Source organism: Bos indicus x Bos taurus, chromosome 22 (assembly GCF_003369695.1).
Source record: "Bos indicus x Bos taurus breed Angus x Brahman F1 hybrid chromosome 22, Bos_hybrid_MaternalHap_v2.0, whole genome shotgun sequence".
NCBI lineage: Eukaryota > Metazoa > Chordata > Mammalia > Artiodactyla > Bovidae > Bos > Bos indicus x Bos taurus.
Window position 1 is genome coordinate 33,408,361 of NC_040097.1, and position 21,435 is coordinate 33,429,795.

Genomic DNA, 21,435 nt, shown 5'->3' on the forward strand with positions numbered 1-21,435 from the left:
TCCCAAAGAAAGGCAATGCCAAAGAATGTTCAAACTACAATGGCACTCATCTCACACACTAGCAGGTAAAGTCAAAATTTCTAAGCCAGGCTTAAGCAGTATGTGAACTGTGAACTTCCAGATGTTCAAGCTGGGTTTAGAAAAGGCAGAGGAACCAGAGGTCAAATTGCCAACATTGGTTGCATCATGGAAAAAGCAAGAGAGTTTCAGAAAAACATCTACTCAGGCTTTATTGACTATGCTAATACCTTTGACTATGTGGATCACAACAAACTGTGGAAAACTCTGAAAGAGATGGGAATGCCAGACCACCTGACCTTCCTCCTGAGAAATCCATATGCAGTCAAGAAGCAACAGTTAGAACTGGACATGGAACAACAGACTAGGTCCAAATTTGAAAGGAGTATGTCAAGGCTGTGTATTGTTACCCTACTTATTTAAGTTATATGCAGAATACATCATGCGAGATGCCGGGGTGGATGAAGGACAAGCTGGAATCAAGATTGCCAGGAGAAATATCAGTAACCTCAGAGACACAGATGAAACCACCCTTACAACAGAAAGCAAAGAAGACCTAAAGAGCCTCTTGATGAAAGTGAAAGAGGAGAGTGAAAAATCTGGCTTACAACTCAACATTTAGAAAACTAAGATCACGGCATCCGGTCCCATTACTTCATGGCAAATAGACGGGGAAACAATAGAAACAGTGACAGATTTTATTTTTGGGGGCTTCAAAATCACTGCAGATGGTGACTTCAGCCATGAAATTAAAAGATGCTTGCGCCTTGGAAGAAAATCTATTACCAACCTAGACAGCATATTAAAAAGCAGAGACATTATTTTGCCAAAAATTGTCTGTCTAGTCAAAGCTATGGTTTTTCTAGTAGTCACGTATGGATGTGAGAGATGGACTATAAAGAAAGCTGAGCATGGAAGAATGGATGCTTTTGAACTGTGGTGTTGGAGAAGACTCTTGAGAGTCCCTTGGACAGCAAGGAGATCCAACCAGTCCATTCTAATGGAAATAAATCCTGAATATTCATTGAAAGGACTGATGCTGAAGCTGAAATTCAAATACTTTGGCCACCTGATGTGAAGAGCTGACTCATTTGAAAAGACCCTGATGCTGGGAAAGATTGGAGGCAGGAGAAAAGGGGATGACAGAGGATGAGATGGTTGGATGACATCAATGACTCAATGGACATGAGTTTGAGTAAACTCCAGGATTTGGTGATGGACAGGGAGGTCTGGCGTGCTGTAGTCCACGTGGTTGCTAAGAGTTGACACGACTCAGTGACTAAACTGAACTGAACTGAAGCAGCTCTGATGAAACACAGTGCATTTTTGTACCTGCATGGAGTTAGGTACTGAAGCGAAAATGGGCAGGAGAGTTGATGGCATCTCTCTTAGGAATTCCAGTTTTATTTTTCAGTTCCATCTGGTTAGAAACCCAATCCAGAAGGCTGGCTGAATTTCACACTTTATTAAAACTAACTTGATATACGATCTACATTTTGAAATTTGTGTAATCATATCTCAACTTTCATAACCTGTAGATTTTTCCTTTGTCAACTCAATCTCTACTGTATTGGCAGTACAGTAAAATGGAAAGAAAATGGTAAAAACTAATCTAATTCTAGTAGAAATGTGGCACAGTGACAACACTAATTGATAGGCTGCAGCATTATTTCAGTAATTTCAAATGTTATGTGACAAGAATAATATTATGTCGAAGGCTTTTATTATTATCATTTTTTTAGCACCTATAATGATATCCTCCATATATATGCTTATCAGACTCCTCAACACCATCTCTGTAAGTTTTACTAAGTCTGCAGCCACTTGACTGCATACAGGTGATTACAAGGCTGTTGATTGGATGAAGCTGGAAATATAAGACATGTCTACCAATAGGAAAATGGTTAAACTGTGGCGCATTATCACAATGGAATGTTATACATACACTAACATATTTACGAAAATTATTAATGACCTAGTGAAAGTTCTGATACCAGGTAGCTAAATACATGGCAAAACTGGCACTGTCTAAGAGAAATACCATAGAACATAAGTCTGGAAAGAAAGAACAATTTTAAAATGGTCTTTCTGAGTGATAGGCTTATGGGTGATTACTTTCTTCTACTTTCCTCCAATTTCTAGCAATGAATGGTTTCCTTTATTTATAAAAAGTAGAGGTTGTTAAAGAATATTGCTGTCAAGAATTTTCAGTAGTGATATCTTCATCGTGTGGATAGGGAAGTTGGCACTGACTTTCAAAACATGGAATTTTAAGAACATATGTTTGCTGTGACTTAAGGCAAAACTCAATAGATTTCTTGACTATCTGATGGTAACGAGCTGACTTACATGATAAGTGGTAGCTTGAGGATATACTTTCCACTCGGATTTCACTTGAGTTAAACATCAGCATTTGTAATTAAACTGCTAAAATATATGACATGGTGCAGAAAACAAATCACCAAAAGCCATTTTTTCCCAAATAATAAGATATATTTGTCCTGAAATCACTGAATTATAAATTTATTTACCATAGGAAATTGACACCATTTTTTAAAAACCCAACAAAAACACCTGCTTCTTAACTTAGCATAAACTCAGAAAAGCCTCTGCATGTGTGCATGCTAAGTCACTTCAGTCATGTCCAACTCTCTGCAACGGACAACCAGTCTCCTCTGTCCATTGTGTCCTCCAGGCAAGAATACTAGAACGGGTAGCCACGCCCTTCTCCAGGGGATTTGCCCAAGCCAGGAATCAAATCTGCGTATTTTATGTCTCCAGCGCTGGCTAGCGGGTTCTTTACCACTAGCACCACCTGGGAAGGCTAGAAAAGACGTTACTTGGGGTCTAATCTAGAAAGTCAGGGAAGAAATTCTTTCTTCATTTTTAAATGACCAGGGATTTCCTTAACCAAAATCTCTCCTTTAGAATAATATCAACATGAAAATTTGTAGTCTATAATTAGAACATTTACACATTTTTAGAGAATTCATGGGCAAGGTAGGCCAATTTTCAAAAAAAAAGTACCAAAGCTCCTACCAAGTAAAGTTCATAAGATTTATACATTTTTCCAAAGGGAGGATTTGACTCTGTATTAGCTGAAACTTCCTAATGGAATCCTGCTTAAATTCACTGTTATATTGCTATCTTGCTTCAGTGCTTACAAAATCAGGAATCAATTTCCTGAAGTCCACAGATTGGGGGGAAAAAAGTCTAAATCCGAGGCATGTGCATTGTTAGTAAACAGTATATTCTAATGCTGTATGTGTGATCTCTGGCATGTCATAAACAAACATATATACATGGTATGTGATACACACAAAAGCCAACAAATAATATTTAGTCATTGGGAGAGGAAGTGTCTTTTAGTCTTATTGGTTTCAAGAGAAAGCTGGATTTGGGGGCCATAAGCACAAATGCATGCACAGGTCCTTTATGGGCTTCCCTGGTAGCTCAGTGGTAAAGAATCCTTCCTCCATTGCAGGAGACATGGGTTCAATCCCTGGTCTGGGAAGATCCCCTGGAAAAGGAAATGAAAAGCCATTCCAGTATTCTTGCCTGGGAAATCCCATGGACAGAGGAAACTGGCATGCTATATAGTCCATGGGGTCAAAAAAGAGTTGGATATGACTTAGCAACTTAAACAACAGGTCCTTCATATTCCTTTAGTGCTACATCACAAACAAAGAGGAAGCAGGTTCAGATGTCTGAACAGACAAGACCATGTTGCTAGTATTTAAAATGGAGAATAGCTTATTTTTCATTATATTTATTTTGTCATTGTTATTTATTATTTTTTAACATCCAATGATATTGGTTTCCTTACACAGGAAGTTAGTTTTCATTTTCTTTAAGTTTATTTAAGTAAAAAGAGAAGTTAGTTAGTTTTTAAGAAAAAATACTAGGTACACATTAGTAGAGAAGGCCTACAGAAATGGCAAAAATTGAGAAAGCGGATCATCTAAAATGAGAAGCCTTGCACTGATATATATATATGGATCCTGAGTCTTAGAGTGGTTGCTTATATAATTAAATTGTACCTATAAAAACTCTAGAATTTTCAAATTAGGTATTTGAAGCAGGAATATTCATTTTATCTACAGACTCTGAAATATTCTTACTCTTTCTTACTTACTAAATATTCATACTCTTTCTATGCTTGTTTTATTCACATTTCCTTTTTACTTCCTGAGGACACACTTAATTGGCTTCCTTAAATCCAGGCAATTAATTTTGGCTCAACTTACACGGATGAGCTTTCCATTTGGACATGTGAACACTCAAGTGAAAAACTGATTTCACCATTTAATTTCATTGTTTTCTCAAGGGGAGAATCTGGGCATGTGACAGAGGCCAGGCCAATCGAGGTTTTCTCCCTACTGGCCACAATTTGGCTCTGAGTGCAGGAATCAGGAAGGAGTTGCCCAATTTCCCAGCATGTTGAGTTGATAGAAATGGGCTTGGAGGTGCTTACTGGAAATTCTGTTACTCTGAAGAGGGTATCTGGTGAGAATGATGCCACCATGGAACAGAGCCAAGAGATAGTCTTGTTGGTTTAATAAATACGTATAGGGCACCAACTATGATTACTTAGACAGTAATGATAGAGCAATGATCAAAACAGGGAAAATCTCTGCCCTGCAGGAGTCTGCCCTTCAGTCAAGGAAGACTGCTGAAACAATAAAATAAATACGAACATGCCACAGTATGTATGATGGCTCTAAGCATGATGGGCAGGAATAAAGCAGCAAGGAAGATGAGGGAAGGCTGGGAGATGAGGTGCAGTGCTTTTAAATATGGCAGTCAGGGGGCACTGAGGTGACATGTGAGCCTGGGGGAGGGTGCCACATGGGCATCTAGAGGAAGAGCTTTCCCAGTAGAGGAAAAAGCAAATGCAGTGGCCCTGAAAGGAAAGTGGAATGAGTCAGGTGGAAGATAGCAGGAAGCAAGTCTAAGTAGGATTTGAAGTTGGATTATACAGGCCTTGTCCAATGTTTTAAGGATTTAGCATTCATCTGGAGTGGGATGGGAAGTGACTGGAAGGATCAGAGCAGAGAATTGACACCATCACTCCCACTCTGGCTGAGGGAGGCAAAGGCAGCTGGGCTGAATGACCAGGGCCACTGCTCTGATCCCTGTGAGGGCTGTACCAGTGGGTACCAGGGCGGCTGCAGTGAATGCCTTAAGAAGTGGTGGATTCTTGCAGAAGTCAGGTTTTGGATCAGGTGTAGGGTATAAGAGAAAGAGAAAAGTTGAGAGTGATCCCCACCCAAACTTTGTGCCTGAGCAAATGAGATAATGGGATTGAATTCACCAAGATGGGGGAATACTGTAGAAGGGCCAGGTTTGAAATGGGGTAAATAATTTAAATAATTTAGCTTTAGAAATGGGTTTCCCTGGTAGCTCAGTTGGTAAAGAATTTTGCCTGCAATGCAGGAGACCCTGGTTTAACTCCTGGGTCAGGAAGTTCCCCTGGAGAAGGGATAGGCTATCCATTCCAGTATTCTTGGGCTTCCCTGGTGGCTTAGATGATAAAGAATCTCCCTGCAACGTGGGAAACCTGGGTTTGATCCCTGGGTTGGGAAGATTACCTGGAGAAGGGAACAGCTACCCACTCCAGTATTCTTGCCTGGAGAATTTCATGGACAGAGGAGCCTGGCGGGCTGCAATCCATGGAGTCACAAAGAGTCAGATATGACTGAGAGTCAATTTGAGATAATGGATGATTCTCAAGGATGCAAAGAGCTGAATCTACCCACAATGAAAGCCAGAATTAACACCTGAATTTTCAGTCATACAAAGCAGAATATGTGGCCTCCACATTCTTTCTTGCAATCTCCAAACATAAACTTCTTAATATACATGTCTCCTTTCAGAAGCCACATCATTTCATCATTTATATGCCATCTGAAATTTTTCCTCATCAGCACCTTTAGATAAAAGTTGTTCTTAAGAGTTAGCTCTCTTTGGGTTTCCAGTTAAAAAAAAAACCATCTTATTTAAAGATGCTAATTAGTGTTTAACTTAGAAATGCTTTAAAAAATACAAGTATTTGGATATCAGAAATAAAGTGCTTAATGGAAGCTACACGTGCAGTACTTGAGAATCCTCGTATTATTTACATTAATCAAAAATATCACCCAAGATCTGTATGAATATAAAGCCTTGCATACAGAATTCCCTGATTACAAGTACATGGAACTTGCACATTCTAAGCAAGATGGTGAAGGACTCCAGACATTTTGGAGTTTTGAATTCATCATGTTCAGTACTTCACACTTATGGGCTTCTTTAGATTTCATTCATCCATCTAGTCACCCACTCAATATTTAACGAGCGACCCTCAGAGCCATGCTGGGCACTGGGGCTGGGTAAACAAGACACAGAAGGACTCTTTCCCCATAAAGTTTACAAATCCAGAGGAGAAGACAGATAGAAAGAAAGGACTCAAAGATGCTATTTTCATTCTTTATGCCTGACGCATGACAATAATTCTTATAATGATAATCACAAAAGCCTTATCAAAGTTCTTAACTAGAATTTCAAGCTAATACCACATTAAAGGTTAGGATGACTATTAAGAGCTGTCAGAAAAACTTTTAAAAGATTTTGTTATTTTGATAAATTTGAAAAATTATTACCATAAAATTTCAAAATTAACAATGATCTTTATATACAATCTTTGAATAGTTATGGGATTTTAATTATCTCTATGAATTTCCCACTCAGCATAAGAAAACTTTCTTTAATAACACTGACAGCCCCACAGACAAATTCCAGTTAATGGCAGTAGGAATGTATCATTTTCAGGCAGATATTATTCAATTGCTGGAAGTTCTATCACGCTCCAGCTCCATGAGCACAGAAGTTCTGTCTATCTCTGATCACCTTACCTGGTTCCTAAACACAAAGTAAAGTCCCGATAAATATTGGTGCTATGTATGACATGAACATTCTAATTATATGGTTGAAAGAAAAGATAGTACAGTGATTAAGACTAATTTGTATGGCTCTCTGGCTACTTTGTGATCTCATGGAGTTATATAACCTCTCATATAATTATAAATATAGTTATATGATGTTTCAGCAAACTCGTCTCCAAAGTGTGAGACTACTAATAATTTCCAAGTCATGGTGTTGCTGTGAGTATTAAGAATCAATACATGAAACACACTTAGAACAGTGACTGGAAATTGCTCTCTAAATTGCTAGTCATTAAAATCATCATCATCATCATTATTGTAACCTGCAAATTTCTACTTTAGATGGGGTATTTATAAGCTATCTTTAAATTTCAAAGGGGTTGTGCTTCCTTTTAAAATTTTATTTCACTCACTGTGCATTACCATGATATTCCTATTGATTTATAATCAATCTCTTCTGTCTAACCAATTCACGAAACTCTTCACTGATTCCATGATGATGTCACACTGTCTTTTACAATCATAATTTCTTAGTGAGTAATCACATCAATTATTAAGTCAGATGAAAGAACCAGATAAATCTGTTTGCATATATTTGTGCAATCAGAAATTTTGATTAATACTGTGCCTTTGAATATATAAATAATGATGTGTATTTAAATCTTACTAATTCACAAGTGTTATTGGGAATACCAAACATACTTAGTGAGAAGTTCTAAATGCAGAATATTTTTAGCTTGTTGTCACACCTATATGTTCCATGGTCTAAACCCCAACCATGTGCTATAAATAAGAGATTGGGTCAGGCTTCTCCTAATAATTAGTGAAGGACAATTAATTATCACATTAGATGGCTGCTTGTAAATACATGCTGCTTAAAGGGATTAAAGTGTTTTATTGCTAAACTTCTACTCCAAACTCTCTTTTTTATAGATAATATTGATACAAAAGTAACCATATGGACTTTCCTAATCAAATTAACACTGGTTAAAAAAAAAATCCAAAGTAGTAGAATTATGTTGTTTGTTTTTCACTTTTTGGTCACACTGTATGGCATGCAGGATCTTAGTTTCCTGACCCAGGACTGAACCCGTGGCTCTCTGTAGTGGGACTATCTTAACTGCTGGACCACCAGGGAAATCTCTAGAATTATCTTTATATATATGTTTTAACTTAGATCTTCCCTGGTGGCTCAGATGGTAAGGAATCTGCCTGCATGTGGGAGATCCCTGGGTCAGGAAGATCCTCTGGAGAAGGGCATGGCACTCCAGTATTCTTGAATGGAGAATACCATGGACACATAAGCCTGGTGGGCTATAGTCCACGGGGTCCCAAAAGAGTCAGACAAGACTGAGTGACTAACATATGTTTTAATTTACCCACAACACTAGCCAATACAATTAAATTTTATACTATCTTTGTTCTTAGCCCTTTTAGCCAGCCAATGAAAATCTGGGAATTATATATAGAAATAGGATTAAATGAAATTGGCGATCAAGCAAAATAACTATTTCATTCCCATATACAGAAAGTTTAAAAACATTTTTACTGAGTTAATTTTGGGAATAAACTTAGAAGAAAAAATTGTTTTCTGCAAGTCAACGTGATACATCATTATGGTAAAATTAAATTAATCCCTTCATGCCTCACATTCCTCACCTTTAAAAAAGAAAGAAAAATGACACCTATCTTAATGTGGTAGGTCTGAAGTGTAGATGTGGAAATACATGTCAAACAAGTGGACATAAAATGTTCTCAGTCGCTGTGATGATGACAATGTGACTCGAGTGGCTGCATTGCATACAGTGACTACATAGATACTGGCTGCTATCAGTTTCGTGGAAATATATGTGAACAGCAATCAGACTGCAAATCACTGATTTTCTTGTAGCCTAACTTGCTGCTGCTGCTGCTGCTAAGTCGCTTTAGCTGTGTCCGACTCTGTGCGACCCTAGAGACGGCAGCCCACCAGGCTCCCCCATCCCTGGGATTCTGCAGGCAAGAACACTGAGTAGGTTGCCATTTCCACCTCCATGCATGAAAGTGAAAAGTGAAAGTGAAGTCACTCAGTTGCGTCCAACTCTTAGCGACCCCATGGACTTCAGCTTTCCAGGCTCCTCCATCCATGAGATTTTCCAGGCAAGAGTACTGGAGCGGGGTCCCATTGCCTTCTTCGGTAGCCTAACTTAAAGCCAGGTTAATGTATAGCTCATAATTGGTGTTTGTGAATGCATCTGTGAATACAGTTACCAAAGACTCAGCTTTGAAGAAATCACTGACTGACATCTCTGGTCAGATTTCTAAATATATCAATATATTCATGTGGACCAACATCTTTGGATGGTAACCTTTTATTGTACACTTCCCTCTTTGCAATAATGTAGGAAAGAAAAAAATCACTTTTGATTGTTTGGCCTAAGCTCCCTGGTGGCTTAGACGGTAAAGTGTCTGCCTGCAATGCAGGAGACCCAAGTTTGATCCCTGGGTTGGGAAGATCCCCTGGAGAAGAAAATGGCAATCTACTCCAGCACTCTTGCCTGGAAAATCCCATGGACAGAGGAGCCTGACAGGCCACAGTCCACGGAGTCACAAAGAGGCGGACACGACTGAGAGACTTCACTTTAAGTTATTCATGCTTATCAAATATCCTCAAGCTTTGGAGACCTAAAAATACATGAAACAAACCAATTTGTGTGATCACATTTTTAAAAGAAAAGTGGATAGCCTTGACTGAACATCCCACACTAAGACTTTTCAAAAAGTGCGCATTCATATTCACATGGAATTTTTAACCAAAGATTTAGGGGAGTCAGGAAGACATGTATGTGTGCCTCTGAGTTTGAGCTGGCTTTAAAAAATCCAGTGGGCTTATGGACTTGGGTTGTCCATCTAGAATAATAAAGAAGACTATTATTTTTAAGTGGAAAGTATGTTTTTTGCCATTTAAAACATCAGAATGTACGTACGAGTTTTCTTGGTGGTTGCATTAACTGTGGCACTAAAGGGACCGGTACCAGCGCTGTTGAAAGCCCGGACAGCCGTGTAATATGCCAGGTTGCTCTTCAAGCCACGGAGTCTGGCTGATGTCACATTTCCTGCCACTTTCAGTTTGTTTGATGAGTCCTCTTCTCCTCCATTATTCCAGTACCTCACCTGGTAGAAAGAAAACATAAAAGATGTGGAGGGTTGACAAAACAGCATCCTTACATTAAATGATTTTCACCAACACAGGCACTGTAATTTATGTACTTCATCAGTTATTCCACAGGAGTTATTAAGGACCTACTATGTGCTAGGTGGTGTGGCTCAGTGATAAAGAATCTCCCTGCGAATACAGGAGAGGAGGGTTCAGTCCCTGGGTTGGGAAGATCCCCTGTAGGAAGAAATGGCAACCCATTCTAGTATCCTTGCCAGGAAAATCCCATGGACAGAGGATCCTGGCAGGCTACAGTCCATGGGTCTTCGCAAGAAGCTGGATGTGACTTAGCATGCAGGCAGTGTGCTGGGTGCTGCTTTAGGCTCACAGAGGTGAAAGAAAAGGGACCCCAGAGGAGACAGATATTAAGTATGCAAATAAAGCATATAAATTCAAAGAGTAAGTGCTACATGCTGCTAGACCATAGCCTTATAAATGGGAAAATGAAGGGAAATCTGCATTTCTAATAGAGTGAGCTGCTCCTCTTTCTTAGACCCTAATCAACCTGGCCCAAGTTCTACTCCAGAAGGCTGACAGCTATGCTTAAACTCTAAAGGATTGTGAAGATTCCTTCTATGAAGAAACCGACTTGTCAGAGCAAAGAGGATCAAAAAGCCAGGACTGTCCACTGGCTTGTCCTACAGTGATAGCTAAGTGTCACCAAGTCCCCCTGTGCAGGCAGAGCTGCTGCAGAAAACAGGAATGCAGGTAGTAGGTAAATTTATGGATATACTGAAATATTTTATTTGTATTTCATTATACTGAATTGTGTGGAGAAGGCAATGGCACCCCACTCCAGTACTCTTGCCTGGAATATCCCATGGGCGGAGGAGCCTGGTAGGCTGCAGTCCATGGTGTCACTAAGAGTCGGACACAACTGAGCGACTTCACTTTCACTTTCATGCATTGGAGAAGAAAATGGCAACCCACTCCAGTGTTCTTGCCTGGAGAATCCCAGGGACGGGGGAGCCTGGGGGGCTGCCATCTATGGGGTCACACAGAGTCAGACCCGACTGAAGTGACTTAGCATAGCATAGCATACTGAATTGTGTAATATGATCTGAAACTTCTTATAAATGTATATATTTACATTCACAGTATAAAAATATAAAAGTAAGTTATGAGAGTATTTGATAAATTAAAGAAATAAGGGTAGAAGAGATAACCATAATAAGACATGTTCCCCAGTGAACTCCAATTTATGCAATGAAGTTTGGCTATGTTTGGTAGACAGTTTGTACCCTTCCTAAGCAAAAAAAGAGACAAAACCAACAGCAGCAAGAAAGTTACCAAACTATTCCTCAGGTTTTCCTGTGATATGTGCCCTTTGGTCTGATTTTCATTGTTCTACTTTGACAGCAAAATATGAAAACAAGAAACCATTTCTATAATTTGAGTAAGTAAACAGTTTCTTGAGCACCATGAAAACGGCAATCAAACCCTAGCCATCAGAGTCATGAAGGCAATACAGACTTGTGGGGTCTGTGGAAAAAAGACAGGCAAGTCTCATCTTTGTAATGGAACCTCTGCTCAGCTCTGACTGATGGGGAGAAGGTGGACCCAGTGTTTTCTTTTTATAAAAGAAAGCAGAAATCCTGCTTTAAATGTCAAATTGTCCTAAGTGAAGAGTTGGCTCAATCTTTTAAAAATAATGTGTGGACAAACAAAATGTGTTTATAGGCTGCATAGGGCAAACCCATTTCAGTTCTCTGAGAAAAATACACCTAAAGCTACATTTTGCTTTGTTTTTTATTTTAAATGATCAACTATAAAATTATTTCTTTAAAAAATTAGTAGTAAAATATAAAATCTCATGTTTTCCAATAATAATCACAAAATGCCACAGTAATATTATGCTAGATATTTTCCCCATATATGTGCATGTATATATGCATGTATATTTATATATTTTTATATTTATATCAATGACCCCTTAAATTCATGTAAAATACTGGGCTCATGGATAGGTGTATGTGCATTTTTCCTGGAAAGCAGTTGTCAATATTCAGAAAAAACCTTGAAAGGAAGATGCAAGCCCAAGTGATTAGGATTAAACTTAACATGTAGTTCCTACAGCTTTAAAGCATTAGATCTACTAAAACTTGGGCTTCCCGGTAGCTCAGTTGGTAAAGAATCTGCCTGCAATGCATGAGACCCTGGTTTGATTCCCAAGTCAGGAAGTTTCCCTGGAGAAGGGATGGGCTACCTACTCCAGTATTCTTGGGCTTCCCTGGTGGCTCAGATGGGGAAGAATTGCCCTGCAATGTGGAAGACCTGGGTTTGACCCCTGGGTTGGGAAGATCCCCTAGAGAAGGGCATTGAAACCCATTCCAGTATTCTTGCCTGGAGAATGCCCATGGACAGAGAAGACTGGCAGGCTATAGTCCACGGGGTCACAAAGAGTCGGACATGACTGAGCGACTAAGCACAGCACAGCACAGCACATACTAAAACTTGATGATAAAATTGTAGGGAAAAAAAAATCCATATATCTGACACCATTTACCATTCTCAAACAAAACTACATATTATTTTTATTAATTAGAAATAACATGCCAAATTGTCTTTTATAAAGTCACACCCAATAAATTGGGGCTTCCCAGGTGGCGCAGCGGTAAAGAATCCAACTGCCAGTGCAGAAGGTGTAAGAGATGAGTTCGATCCCTGGGGTGGGAAAATCCCCTGGAGTAGGAAGCGGCAACCCACAACTGAGCACGCACACGCACACATGCAACAAACGGCTAATGGCCACTGAAAACTCATACTCTGGGTTAGCCAACAATTGCATTTGGGTTTTCCTATAATGTCTTACAGAAAAATGCAAATAAACGTTTCTTGACAGCCCTCATTCTAAATTCACCAACTGTGAGCACTAGAGGTATTGCTAGGTTTAGATGGCTCCAAACATAAAATGCTCTCCCTGCCCTTGAAAGCATTGTCTAGTTATTAACCAAGAATGACACATAATTGATAATTTTATTAAAACATTATGGGCAACCTCAAAACTTGTGGCCTGAGATATAGCATAGATTGGGGGAAAGATCACATAATTATGAGCTTTAGTAAAGGTCACTCAACAGGTGGAAGGGCAGAGGTCAGTTGAAATTAAGTAATCAATCAGGATCCTTACATACTGGCCTCTTGTTAGGCTGCAATCCTTGCACCGTTCTTCTTGTATTCAAATTACCTCAATATAAATTGCCTAAGAAATCTCTCCTTAGAAGACTGATTTAAAGAAGAGAGAAAAACAGTTTTCGATTGGCATACGGATTATCTTTTATAAATCAATTCCTAAAAGGTGCTTGAAGGCTCTTAACAGCAGTTTCTGAAGCACTTGAAGCAATCTCCATGTATTAGAATGAGAGATTTATTTTTAGATCTCAGTTGCTGACAAGTATTATCAATATTTAATCATAGAGAAAATTAGTGCAAAAATTGAGCATGGTATTAGTTCGAATTGATTATATGATCTTCTCAAATAGCTTTACTTTAAAAGTTGAATAAAAATGCATATAACTAAAGCATAAAGAAATAAAGCAATGACATATATATTTCCAGGTAATAAATCAGTTACATTTTGGTCAAAAATATGTATATGAGGATAGATACTTTTATTATATAAGTAATAAATTACTTATATTCTATAAAATTTTGTTCAAAATATTTATATGAGGATAGACTATTTTTAAAGAGGGAAAAGCCAAGCATGAAAAGAGACCAAAAGTTCTACACCCGAGAGGACAGAATGTAACTCCACACTAATTTGGATTTCCTAGGCACAACCGCAATACAGGGATGAAGAAAGGAAATGGGTCCCAGGAACACAACTGTGTAAAAAGAGTTAGTGTAACACTGACAGAACATGAAGGCAGCAGCTACAAAGGATGAGCAGAGAAAGAAATACTACAAAGCTCAGGAAGAGCTCTGCCCACAAGAAACAGAGTCAGCAGACTGGACGACAGGAGACGAGCTATAACACACTTATCTGAAATGACCTTGAAAGAAGTATACTTAAAATGTTCACATTTACTAAAGAAGAGACTAAATTTATGATATGAGAAGAGGAGACAAAGAAAAAAGATGGGGCAAATCTGAAAAATATCAAGTAGGATTCCGACCCCTGAAGAATACAGTGTTAAGAAAGAAATCAGTCCTAGAACTGAGCTGAAGGCTGGAAGGTATAGAAGAATGGATAATTCCAGAACATGAAGAAAGAAACAAAAATTATGAAAGCCAAATTAAGAAACACTGAGAATAAAATGAAATGTTCCAACCAGAGTTCCGGAAGGAAAAGTCCAACAATTAAAGGCACCAATTAAAGACAAAATGTCCTGAGAATTTTCCAGACCTGAAGAAACACAGACATTTTCATGTGGTAGCTTCACTATGAGTTCAGAGCCAGCAAAAATAAAAGGCAAAGCTACTCCAAAGAAAGAGGTGATTAAGACTGAACTGTGGCTCTCAACACTGTTTCATCACCTGAGAGGTACAGGGCACTCCTTTCATCAGTAGAGGATGACACTGCCTTGGTTTTTGCTAGAGGGAGTGTGCCCCAGGGGTAGCAACTGCATTCCTTGGCACAGCAGATAGCAGGAAGGGAGGATGCTAAAGTAGAATCAAGCACAGGAGGCAGATTTGTCTTAGTCATCACCATAGCTCTGCCACTCAGTACAAAGCTTGTACACATCAAGTACCCAATATTGTTTAATTTGTAAATAACTTAAACACATGCAGTTTACAAATCCCTCCCTCCTTCCCATCACAGAGATACAGCGGAAATATGTATCTGGCCTTTGCTGGAGTTTCCTGACACACCCCTCCCTCCAAATCCTTAGGATGTCAGAAGTGATAAGTGTCATTGTATGCCAATGATATATCTGGTGATTGTGCCTTCCTGGTTACCTTCAGGATGGAAATTGGTCATCAACCTTGTAATTACAGGGTTGGAACTTAGAGGCCCACCTCCTGACACAAGGCTGGAGGTTAATTTAATTTGGTTGCTGCTGCTGCTGCTAAGTCACTTCGGTCGTGTCTGACTCTGTGAGACCCCATAGACGGCAGCCCACCAGGCTCCCTGGTCCCTGGGATTCTCCAGGCAAGAACACTGGAGTGGGTTGCCATTTCCTTCTCCAATGCATGAAAGTGAAAAGTGAAAGTGAAGTCGCTCAGTTGTGTCCGACTCTTCGTGACCCCATGGACTTCAGCCTACCAGGCTCCTCCATCCATAGGATTTTCCAAGCAGAAGTACTGGAGTGGGCTGCCATTGCCTTCTCCATTAATTGACTCATTAGAAAAGACTCTGATGCTGTGAGGGATTAGGGGCAGGAGGAGAAGGGGACAATAGAGGATGAGATGGCTGGATGGCATCACTGACTCGATGGACGTGAGTCTGAGTGAACTTCGGGAGTTGGTGATGGACAGGGAGGCCTGGAGTGCTGCGATTCATGGGGTCGCAAAGAGTCGGACACGACTGACCAACTGAACTGAACTGAACTAGATGGTAAATGATTCAATCCTTCCTTCCTTTCAATGAAGTGCTAAGTTGCTTTAGTTGTCTCTGACTCTTTGCAACTCTGTTGACTGTAGCCTGCCAGGTTCCTCTGTTCATGGGGTTTCCCAGGCAAACTGGAGTGGGTTGCCATTTTCTCCCCCAGGGGATCTTCCCAACCCAGGGATCGAACCCACATCTCCCGTCTCCTGCACTGGCAGGCAGGTTCTTTACCCCTAGCGCTACCAAACCTCCATAAAAAACCCTAACTGACAAGGTTTGAGGGCTTCCTAGTAACTGAACATATTGAGGCGCTGGGAGAGTGGAGGGCATGGGAAGGGCATGGAAGCCCTGTGCCCCTTCTCACGAACCTCACCCTAGGCATCTCTTCTACTTAGCTGTTCCTGAGTTGTATCCTTTATGATAAATGGATAATGGTAAGCAAAGTGCTTTCCTGAGTTTTGTGAGCCATTCTAGCAAGTTCTCAAACCCAAGGAGGGGGTTGTGGTAACCCCCCTAGTTGACCAGAGGAGACCTGGACTGATGGCATCTATGTTTGTGTGTGGTGGGTACCAGTCTTGTGGGACTGAACCCTTAGCCTGTAGGAAAGTGAAAGCGTCAGTCATTCAGTCATGTCCTACTCTTTTCGATCCCATGGACTGTAGCCAGCCAGGCTCCTCTGTCCACAGAATTCTCCAGGCAAGAATATCGGAGTGGGTAGCCATTCTCTTCTCCAGGAAATCTTCCCAACCCAGTAAGCCTTGTAGTATCTGAAGCTAACTCCTCATACAGTGTCAGAATTGAATTGTATTTTGGGGCACCTAGCTGGTATCAGGGGCTTCCCTGGTGACTCAGACAGTTAACAATCTGCCTGCAATGTGGGAGACCTGGGTTCAATCTCTGGGTTGGGATGATCCCCTGGAGGAAGGCATGGCAACCCACTGTAGTACTCTTGCCTGGAGAATCCCATGGACAGATGAGCCTGGTGGCTACATACAGTTCATGGGGTCGCAAAGAGTTGTACATGACTGAGTGACTAAGCACAGCATAGCTGCTGGTATCAGAGAACAGGCTGGTGTAGAGAAAAAAGAAAAACAACAACAACAACAACAACAACACATTTTTCATGTCAGAACTGTTCTGTGGATAGAACAGAGACGGATATTTTTTCTCCTTTAATTCACCAAGCTAGTTACTCAAGTCCTACTACTGTATGTGCCTATAAAACACTGGGACTCCAATTTCTTGATGAGATAATAATTTTTTCTTTAGAACCGTAACACCAGTTCACAAACCAATATATTTTGATCTGGGTAGGTAAACAGAAGCAAACTTGAGGAATATCAGCATTTTAAATGCTATCTCTATTCCTGCAAGTAATGTGGTTATTCCGAAAACTAATGTCCTTGCAGTGAGGAGTCCTTCATATTATGGCATCACAGATTTCACTTAACCTTAAACCAAATGCAGTTTATGAAAATAATGTATTGAAAAATGGCACCTTTTTAAGCCATTAAAGTACAGGTATTGTCAGAAATGCAGTTTTAATAGACCAAAATAATTTTGTGCATACTTCTAGATTTTCAGGGAGACATATTTCCTCTTAGCTGCCAGACAAAACACATTTCGATAAATATCAGGCAGGCAAATGCATTCGATGGTGTTTAAGAAGACAAATCCAGATCTATCTTCTGCTCTTCTTTAGGGGTTCCCTGACAGCCCTTCCCTGCTTGGCACTCAGTCCCTGGGGGGCTGACTTGTGAGAACTGCATGCCAGGCTCTCTGACCCTCTCTCCGGCTTCTCACTGGATGGAGACGAGATGGAGCAGGACACTGTGGGACCCTCCAGGTACAAATCCTTTCTGTGTCCCCTATTTCTTGTTTGCAGAAGATAGTTTCATTTAACCTCCTTGACCTTCCCTGATTTCCAAAGGGCAGATTCAAATAGTTGCTTAACAGGAAAGAGAGGAAATGCAGAAACTAAGGAGAAGCAGTAAAGAACTAATAGTGCATGCAAGTGGAGTGGAGGTGCAGGGTCCTCAAGAAATATACTTAACAATACCTCTGAGTTCTTCTGCAAGAACTTAGCACCACCCTTCCCCTCACCCGGGTGAAGGAGGAGCACAAGATTCCTGGAGTACTTCCCTGTTACCTCCCCACCAACCAATTAGAAAATAGTCTGCACGTGACGAAGATAGATGAAGGTTCTGGCCCACTCCCCAAATGATTCTCCCTTTAAAAACTTGACTGTCGAGCAGAATCTTCAGAATCCGTTTGCCATCTCCCCAGGTTGCTGGCCTCCTGAATAAAGCAACCTTTCCATTCCTATCAGCACTTGTCTCTTGACCTTTTGAGAGGTGAGCAGCCAAACCTGAGTTTAGAAACAGAGAAGCCAGGAGATGGGCCGGTGCAAGGTAAGAGAGGCTGGGTATTTAGTCTCTCAGTGCTGAGTGAGTCACAGTTTGGTAAGGACAATATGTGCCTAATAACAAACCCTGCTTTGTTTGGGCAACCCTCACTCACACACATACTTACTGCTCTCTCCAGCATAACAAATCCTTCCATTACCTCCCAATAGTCTGCTTTTTATTTACTCACTTCATTTTTTGCCAGCTTTCTATTTATTTAAAAGGGTTTGAATTGTCTATATCCAATTTTCCTATGTACCTGTGACTCTTCGTTCTAGAATGAAGTTAATTCTTTGCCTGATTGTAAGGAATCAGACTCTGTCTATATGTTTTCATTTTTGCCAGTAGAAATTTTATATTCAAAAAGAATTCAAAGTATTTAACATCTTTTCCTATTCTAATTAAAATAGTGGGAGCTAAATATATTCCATATAGCTGTTTACAACAGGGGGCTGAACAGAGATATCAGTGAAGTTTCAGTTTGGTCTTCTGTATACATTTTTTAGTTATATTCTCCTGGCAACAACAACAAAAATCTACTAGGTCCCCCACCCCTTCACTGCCCAAGTTATGTTCCTCTGTCAAATATTAAAAAAAAAAAAATCTACTAGCTCCCCTCTCAAAATATACTTACCTGTAATATTTCAAAATGCTTCCCAGGTGCCTCAGTGGTAAAAAATCTGCCTGCCAATTCAGGAGACTTGGGTTCAATCTCTGGGTCGAAAAGATTCCCTGGAGTAGGAAATGGCAACCTACTCCAGTATCCTGTCCATGGGGTAACAAGGAGTCCAACACAGCTGAGCGTGTGTGTGTGCACGCACACATGCACACACACACACTATTTCACAATATAGCTTTTCCCATTGCTTGTCAAGATTATTCTTCCAAGTTTTATTTTCTCAAGACACAAAATGACTGTAAAGAAATGGACCGTATGTACCCAAATAGAACTTTTGAGCTTTTGTTTCTCAGGCACCTACTACCCATGAATTTAAACCATCTGTCTCCTCTTTATCTTGTTCTTATCTGTTGTTTCTACAAAAAGGGGCACAAGAAGAGATCTGAGCCTGAGTGTTGTGGTTAGAAGATGAAATAAATTGGAGCCCAGGGAAATGAGCTCCTCAACAACTTCTTGGTCAAATCAGAAAAAAAAATTAGTCTAGCTGCTAATGATGATGTGTGCTCAGCACGCCCCATGGCACATGATCAACCCCCACTGAGATGAGAGGAAGGCAGGAGCTATTAACAATTGCGAAGATATATTGGGGAAACTGCAACCCAGAAAGTTAGCCACACGACTGCTAATTAAATACTCAGCTAAGTCATTTATTCTTCCAGGTTACTGTTTAAATCATTACTGAGACTATGAAAATACGTATTTCTATCTTGGCACAATTATATACACTATTTCTTAAGTTGTTGCACAGAGTGTTTCTTTCTTTCTTTTTTCTTTCTTTTCATACACACCAAACCCTTGGGGAGTTCCCAGGGGGCATTAGTGATAAAGAATCCACCTGCCAATGCAGGAGATTCAAGAGATGAGGGTTCAATCCCTGGGTCGGGATGATCCCCTGGAGGAGGAAATGACAACACAGTCCACTATTCTTGCCTGGGAAATCCCATGGACAGAGAAGCCTGGCAGCCATAGTCCACTGGGTCGCAAAGAGTCAGACACCACCGAGCATACCCAGCACACGCAAGCCCTTGGGGGGAAATTTTCACTAGCTGTTTCCTTTCAATACTGTACTCAGGCTTTATGTGGATGTTAAGTTCGCTACTCTCATAGGGAAGATGCTATAATTAATTCAAGGCAATTTCCATTTCCTCATCAGTTCCTCATCTTTTTTGCTCTCCTGGCCAATGGCAACACCAGTAGCAACACAAACCATAGTGCTGAGTCCCATGCTCAAGACTGTGCTATGTGTTTCTGTACTCCTTCACTGGTTTTCAGAATTCTCCTTCCAGTGAAATCTTATCCCAAAGCCCAATATGCAAAAACAGAAAAGCAGAAGCTCCCAAAGTGTCTTTGGCCCATTTTCGCAAAGGCTGCTTTATCTCATTTAAAACTTCTCCAATGATGCTGTGAGTTACTTACTATTATCTTTATTTTAACAGGGCCTTGGAGAACATTCATCACGTGCTCAAGGCCAAACAGCAATAAGATAATGGAGCTGAAATTGTATTTCTTCAGTCACCATGAGCTTTCTGCAAATTTCCTCTGTGCTGGATACAACTGCTGGCACCTGGGATACATAAGTGAGCAAACAGGCAGGGTTTCTTGTTCCTGATGGAGACTGTATTCTGCTCTAGTGGATCTGAATGCAGGTTTGTCTAATTCAAAAATGGTGGGAACTTAACAAGATAACTATCCTGGAACTACATGGATGCTTTGGTTTTCTCTCTTGTTCAATCAACCTGAGCCACAGCAGTATAATTCTCTTTTCTTACAGAGTTGCTTATCTGGATGACTCCTGATCTGCTTAAACTGACATATTCTAACATCAACATCTACCTGCCTTCAAGCTGTCAGACAATCACCAGTGACTGATAACACTCCTGTGGCCCTTGGAAGCCTACAAAGCTCATTTATATATAGTCTCTTATTTATTTCTCTTAAGTATTTCACAAGCTACAACCAGGTTGAGAATTATGCCCCTGTCATAGAGTGTACCCTGGAGAAGGAAATGGCAAGCCAATCCATTATCCTTGCCTAGAAAATCCCATGGACAGAGGAGACTGGTGGGCTGCAGTCCATGGGGTTGCAAAGAGTCGGGCATGACTGAATGACTAACACACACTGAAACACACACAGAGTTTGTAAAGGACAAAGTTATTGAACGGGGGAGGTGTACCTCAGTCTCCTGTTGGAGGGATGTACGATGAGCTCATTTATTTTCTCTAAGTAAATCTGATTTAACATTGAATTTCATATCCTGCTTGACTTCAATCACTCCTGGGGTTCCCTTCCCAAAGCCTTGCCAAGATAACTTACTCTTAAACTGTTTGATCCCTGTAGGCCCAGCAATTCTGCCATGCTGGGGAAATAAGAAGTCCTTGTTGAGTATAGGAAGCGCATCTGTTCCCTTCTGTGGCCTCACCATCACCCTGGGCACTGCCAGGGAGAAAGTGATAGGACCCACAGGACTTCGTAAGCCTAAGATCTTTGTTTCTTCCAAAATCACCTGAAATTTCTCTTGCATTTTTTTCCACTGTGGCATTTTCTCTCTCCCCACTCTCTAGGATACATGAAATAATCGGCTTAAAGGCCTGAGCTTTGGAAACAAAGCCAGGAAGGAAGGAATCTCACAGGTCATCCCATCTTAATAGCTGTCACAAACTCTCCTGAGGCAAAAGCGCTTAGAGTTGAAGAATTGTTTGAGAATATTTACTGGGAAGAAATCT

The 21,435-nt window shown here is 40.4% G+C and overlaps 1 protein-coding gene across 6 annotated transcripts in view; it reads right to left on the reverse strand.

The window, feature by feature from the left end:
• The window catches only part of CNTN3 (contactin 3), a 399,245-nt gene that overhangs the window by 15,890 nt on the left and 361,920 nt on the right, over positions 1 to 21,435 (reverse strand). For all 6 annotated transcript variants that reach the window (XM_027522607.1, XM_027522610.1, XM_027522611.1 and 3 more), the window contains one exon: positions 9,908 to 10,094. In XM_027522607.1, the coding sequence (XP_027378408.1) occupies positions 9,908 to 10,094 (187 nt within the window). The remainder of the gene's footprint in view (positions 1 to 9,907; positions 10,095 to 21,435) is intronic.